The sequence below is a fragment of the Meleagris gallopavo genome, chromosome Z (genome assembly GCF_000146605.3).
Source record: "Meleagris gallopavo isolate NT-WF06-2002-E0010 breed Aviagen turkey brand Nicholas breeding stock chromosome Z, Turkey_5.1, whole genome shotgun sequence".
Classification (NCBI taxonomy): domain Eukaryota; kingdom Metazoa; phylum Chordata; class Aves; order Galliformes; family Phasianidae; genus Meleagris; species Meleagris gallopavo.
This window is the reverse complement of record NC_015041.2, coordinates 16,130,189-16,136,159: the sequence shown is the minus strand read 5'-3', so window position 1 is coordinate 16,136,159 and position 5,971 is coordinate 16,130,189. Positions and strand designations below refer to the sequence as shown.

Sequence of the window (5,971 nt, the reverse complement as noted above, 5' to 3'; positions counted from 1 at the left end):
TTTAATTTTTTTCCCCTCCCAGCATGTAATTCATGCCAATACTATCAAAGACTCACCTTTGCAGATGGAGTGGCAGGTTTAGGGACTAATCCTTTATAAACATTAGTGCCAGTACCATTTTTTACTGGCTGTGAATGAAGATTTCCTACTACAGGGAATCCAGATATCTGCAGTTCTTTTGTACTGCCCTTTTTAATGACGAGCATCCTTGGAGATCTGGATTTAGGGTTCAAAGGATACTCTAAAAAAAAAAAAATCTTGTGCATGTATATAGTCTTAAGTTTCTAGTTCACAGGGTACTGGATAGCCACATGGCCCAGAGGCATAAAGCAGAAACTTTTTCAGCATTAGTTCCAAAATAACCTACTGTACAAACCCAGATAAACTGAAGACCTGTTCTATTTTCCACAGCCATCATTAGTAAAAAAATTGATCTTGACAACACAAGAATTTTACTTTCAAAAAATAAAGATATTCCTCAGTCAAAGAAACTAGCTACACTGCTCTTGCTGACAAATCTAATATCAAAATACTGTTAATTGCTAATAGAATAAAACAGTTCAGTAGGAAGGGGCCTTCAAATATCATCTAGTAGAACTGCCTGACTACCTCAGAGCTAAAGAGAAGTTACAGCACATTAGAGGGAATTACCCAAAAGCCTCTTGACCACTGAAAAACACATGGACACATGGCATCAACAACCTAACCAGGAAGCCTCTTGTAGTGTTAGACCACCTCCTGTAGTGTTAGACCACCTTAACTGTAAGTAAGTGTTTCCTGTTGTCCAGTCTGACCCTTCCCTCGCAGCTTTGTGCAATTTTTGTCCTGCCATCAGTTCCCAAGAGCAGAGTGTGGCACCTCCCTCAGCTCACTCTCCTCAGGGAGCTGCGGGGAACAGCCTCCTCTTTTCTAGACTGAGCAACCCAAATGCCCTCAGCCTTTCATCGCAAGACATGCCGTCCAGTCCTGTTACCAGCTCTGATACCTCCTATGGATGCTTCCAATGATCTCAACATCAGTCTGCACGGCTAGGGTGTACTAACACTGAATATAACAGAAAAATCACCTCTTAATAACTGATTATGTTGTGTTTAATGTACCCCAAAATATAGTTTGCCCTTTTTGTCACATCTTCAAAAGAAAGTATGGCTTTTATATTTTCCTCTAAGATTACGAAGAATTATTATTTGCATATTAACAGCTCAGTTTAGAGCCAAACATACCACCCTGAGGCCTCTATAAACATGACAGGAGTGCATGCAAACTACTCTAGACACAGCATCAACCAGTTTATGACCTCCATGTCATGATTTCTCTTCAATCTTTTCAACAGTTCTAATTACTAAGAAGCATTCTTTCACAAAGCTAGAAATCACACCACTAATACCAGTGACCTACTTTTAGCACATTTCCTCCTGGGAGACAAATTCTTGACATCCTTACAAAAAGATGCACACTCATTCTGGGCTAAGAACATTAGCTGTGGCTGCATCTAGAGACCAGCATTTATATCCAAACAGAAGTGCTACCTCTCCTACAAGAAGATTCTCACACTGCAATAATATCGAAACTTCCTCAATTTGTAATTTCCGCATCTTTGTAATATCCTAAAAGAAACTCCTGTGTTTCGAATAAAACATTTTTTTACATTTTTGTATTCAACATTAAAAATACTTACCCCACACACCCGCTGCTAAAGATTTATTCTGGTTTGGCTCCCTCTCATATTCAGGATTCAAAGACGGCTGAAAGGAAAATATATCATTATTTAAAATGAAAATTTAAAACTCTTGAATTTTAGGACCAATTAAATAAATAATCATGACAGTATCCGCTGCCCAAGATTTTTAAATGGAGACAGAATATTTCCTCTGAGCACCAAATTTATCAATGCTTACTTGTTTCTCTTCTCCAACATTAAAGTAACAGTCAATACCATTATATTAACTGCCCACGGAAAACAAAACAATGAAAAATCCACAAAACAAAATACAATGATGTATGGCTCTTCAAAGAGAAAGCTCTGCTTTCCTCTTACACCTTAGAATTCTAGGTTGAAACACAGAATTCCAAATGGTCAGAAAGACCACATTGTCAGTACTTTAGATTATCAAATAAGATAATTTCATAGAGCTTAATACATATGCCACAGTAAACCGTGGCAAAAGAGTATAAACTCAGAACCCAGCTAATTTCACTCTGCAATAATAAAAATGCAATGATAAAAATGGGAGAGTAAGAAGAGAAACAAGTAAGTGGACAAATGACTCATACCCTCTTACCTATGGGAAGTGCGATGCCTTATATGATGATCTGTAACTGGTAAAATCTCATGAAGTAGCTTGTAATGGACAAAATGGCACTTGCAGAAACAACAACTATAATCACAATTAACTTACAAAATCCTCAGCCTCAAATTGCTTGGGTACTTCCTTCTCTTCCTTTTTCCCAGGATCATTATCAGGTACATTGTTCTCATGCAGTCCCTGGCTTTTTCCACAGTGGAAAGTGCTGGCACGAGAGCGGGAACCTCCACCATGGTATCCTCCACGGTGGTTTATATTTTCTGTACCATTTCTGCCTTGTGAACGCCAACCATTCTTCTCTTTCCTCCCAAAATGCCCTTAGATTTTTAAATTTAAAAGAAACATAACTATAAGTAGTTTTGGAACAACAAATCTGCTTCTGCAAAATTGTTAGAGAATTTAAGCAAGCAGCTCTATCTATACAGTGGGACGTAACTGCATAGTGAACTTAAGTTTTCATTCACTACAACCAGCAGGAAAGACTCACGTAACAGTGATGGAAAAAGATGACAGAAGTCCAATATAATGATTACTCAGCCTCCTTTCTTGGCTTTTCATTTACATGTGTTGGCCAAAGAATCAACTCCACAGCCTTTCTCAACAGAAATGGACTATTCCAACCAACCCATACTCCTCCTACCATCTTCAAGAAGATCTGACTTTCTGTTGCCTCTGTTTTACTACAGAACATAGTGTTTAAGATAGAGCTAAGATTTTTTTTTCTAGTCAGAATGCTAGAAAGCCATGATGTAAATGCATTTAAAACATTTCATGAAATCTAAATTATACCTCCATTAGGTCGTCCAGTGTTAGGATCAAATCCATCAGAAGAGTTGTGCCTTCTGCGATTTGCTTCATAACGATTCTCTGTCCATGAAAAATTTTCAGAATGCTTCTCAAAGTTCAATGATGACTGTAAAGAAAATATCTGATTAATAACAAGAGCTGAATTATCAGAACTCTAACATAAGTATTATTCGGTACATACAATTTTAAAAAAGATTTTGGGAGATGATACAGCAATTCTCAAGTATATGCATGTTCAAAATTATGTCATCATCCTTTAAACCAATAGAATCAGAAGGTATATTTTCCACTCGAGGATACCAAAAAACGCTGAGGACCATGATTGTGACACACAGCAAAAATGCAAGTGTTTATTTAAGTTTGGCAGCAGAATGGAGACAAGTGATGCGTTACAGCAAAGGAGAAATTTTAAAAAGGTAAGGAAGGACACAAGATCATAGTTGGGAATGGAAGGCAAACATTAAAATTTATAACCTGAAGCCAGAACTGAAGCAAAATTGAGCACTGCCTTAGACAAGAGTGGGAGTGACACATCTGAAGAGATGATGAAAACACGTGAAGAAAAAAAAAAAAGGCAAAGCATAATCTGCAAGGCTATATAAATGCAAGAAGTTCTTGTCATGATAACCACTTCCCATATGCCACTGAATTTACAACAGATACAAAGACCATAAGAACACTATTAGATAGAGCAAATTCTCTGCTACAAAACAATCTCTTTCAACAGATTCACCACCATTAGCTATGCAGTTTCACCAGCCATTAATGAGAGCCACATTGACAAAAATTTGTTCCAACAGAAGTGACCCACTGCCAACATCACCGCTGCTAAAACACACCACCCACTGCCATGCTGTGCTCATGTCCACTGCTTGGTCTCCATCAACTTCAGCAAGTTCCAATGAATACCAGTGGGTACTGCCCTTCTGCTGCCACCTGTCACACAGTATAAAAGTAATTGGATACTAGAGGGAAGATACAATGTCTACTGCTGTACCATCAACATTCACCTCTGACATCATGGATCAACATAATAAAATAGGAGTCATTACTTCAAAAGCAGCCTTATATAATTAACACTGACACTACAGAATTCAGACTAATAGCAAATGCAGCTCTACTTGTTGCCATTAACCCACATGATGCATCATTTAGAAATGGTGTATCTTTTGTAACTACAAAGATAAACACTGAAAATATCATTGTAATGCAGCCATGAATGAACATGAGTGAAAATTTAAGCCCCAGAGTTAAATTCAGTTGTTATCCATTAACTCTAGTAATATTTTAATTATTCCACTGATCAAAATAAGTAGGAAAAATGAAAGGAAGCCACAGTAAAAGATTTTGCTGCTCTGGAAAGTATGCTGAAATTTTTTTTCCCATCACCAACTCTATCAAGGGACCAGCACACAAAAATTCACTAGTTCTTCTATTAATACAATTTGCAGCACTCAAGGTGCTGTTCAAAATCCACTATTTGAAATTCAACCTCGAATAAACAATAAATACATTTAAATATGAAGTATGCATTATCAAATTTTATAGAAATCCCTCTCAATTTGAGACCTGGAAACTCTGCAAACTTGGAGATGGGAGAGGAAAGAAGAGAAAAAACAACCAAGCAGTCAGAAAGCAACAAAAAATTGTCAAGTGATTTATGTGGTTAATAAATGGTAAGGAATCTCCATGTCAGTTATAAGCAAGCTTTGAATTAGCCATTAAAATCCAAAAGCTCCAGACTTGCCGATGGTAGGTAACATTTTAGAATATAGCTCTGCATGTTAATTTACACAACATAACCTACTAATATTGCCTTTGGAGTTTCATTTCTTTTAATAACCTTGAAGAACAATCACACTCTCTCAAAGTGTAAGTGATAACACTTTACATATACTGTTTAAGCTGTACTTGATATAACGCATCTGGAGCTGCTACACTGTGTACAAAGATCATGCAGTTTGCATTTTCCCCACATGATGGAGATATCAGCCTATCAAGACTCTTGTTGCAAAGAATACAGAAAACTTCGTAATCAAGAGGATACTTATCAGCAATTTCTGGAAACTGAGAAATTATCTGACTCAATTCAGCCTGACAAGAAACAAAGCAAAACAGATTTCTGAAGCATAAGTCTTACTGCTTTAACACAAAGTAACAGCTAACTCTGAAAAAAAAAAAAAAGAAAGAAAGAAATTCACCCATCTGCAATTGCCTCAGACGTCCTGTACAGAAATCCTTCCAGAAAAACTTTGCCTGTATTCCAAGATGGCCTCACTATTCACGTCAGCCCAATTGCAGTACTGCACTGATGCAAATATATTATTTCCAGGCCTGAAATAAGGCTTCTCAGCAGAAGTTGATTACTAAGCTAGAACTTACTAAGTTGATTACTTAGCTAAGTAATAAGTAATAAGAAAGGAGTATCAATAGATGAAGTGGATTTCAGTCAAAATGTGAGCTGTATCAGTCATATTAAGAAAGCTGTTATGGTTTTATGACTTTTGGTCATTGGTATTCCACATCACAACATCATGTAGTGCACTAGGATTTAAACTGTTTATGCTCCAGTTCTGGGCACCTGTCCGGAAGAGAAGAACTACGCACCCCAGGGGGCTTTGCAGTCAGAGAGGAGATATAACCCCTGGCAAGGTCACCTGATGCCACCTTCCTTGTCTGCTCTCCTCTCTGCTACTCAACTGGACTGCACATCTCATCTCAGTGTTATGGTGAGGCTTATCCACCTTTCGGACACTCTCATACTTATTAGCTTCAATTCTAATTATATTGTTTTATGGTGTGTTATATTACATTCTGATACTATATTTAGTAAATTAGTTTGTTTCTCCTCAGATCAT

General features: G+C 37.3%; 1 protein-coding gene across 3 annotated transcripts in view; it reads right to left on the bottom strand.

Moving 5' to 3' along the window:
• The window catches only part of GPBP1 (GC-rich promoter binding protein 1), a 41,533-nt gene that overhangs the window by 10,883 nt on the left and 24,679 nt on the right, over positions 1–5,971 (bottom strand). For all 3 annotated transcript variants that reach the window (XM_010725440.3, XM_019610404.1, XM_019610405.2), the window contains exons 3-6: positions 3,096–3,219; positions 2,400–2,623; positions 1,679–1,745; positions 57–241 (exon numbers count right to left, since the gene is read on the bottom strand). In XM_010725440.3, coding sequence (XP_010723742.1) covers positions 57–241; positions 1,679–1,745; positions 2,400–2,623; positions 3,096–3,219 — 600 coding nt within the window. The remainder of the gene's footprint in view (positions 1–56; positions 242–1,678; positions 1,746–2,399; positions 2,624–3,095; positions 3,220–5,971) is intronic.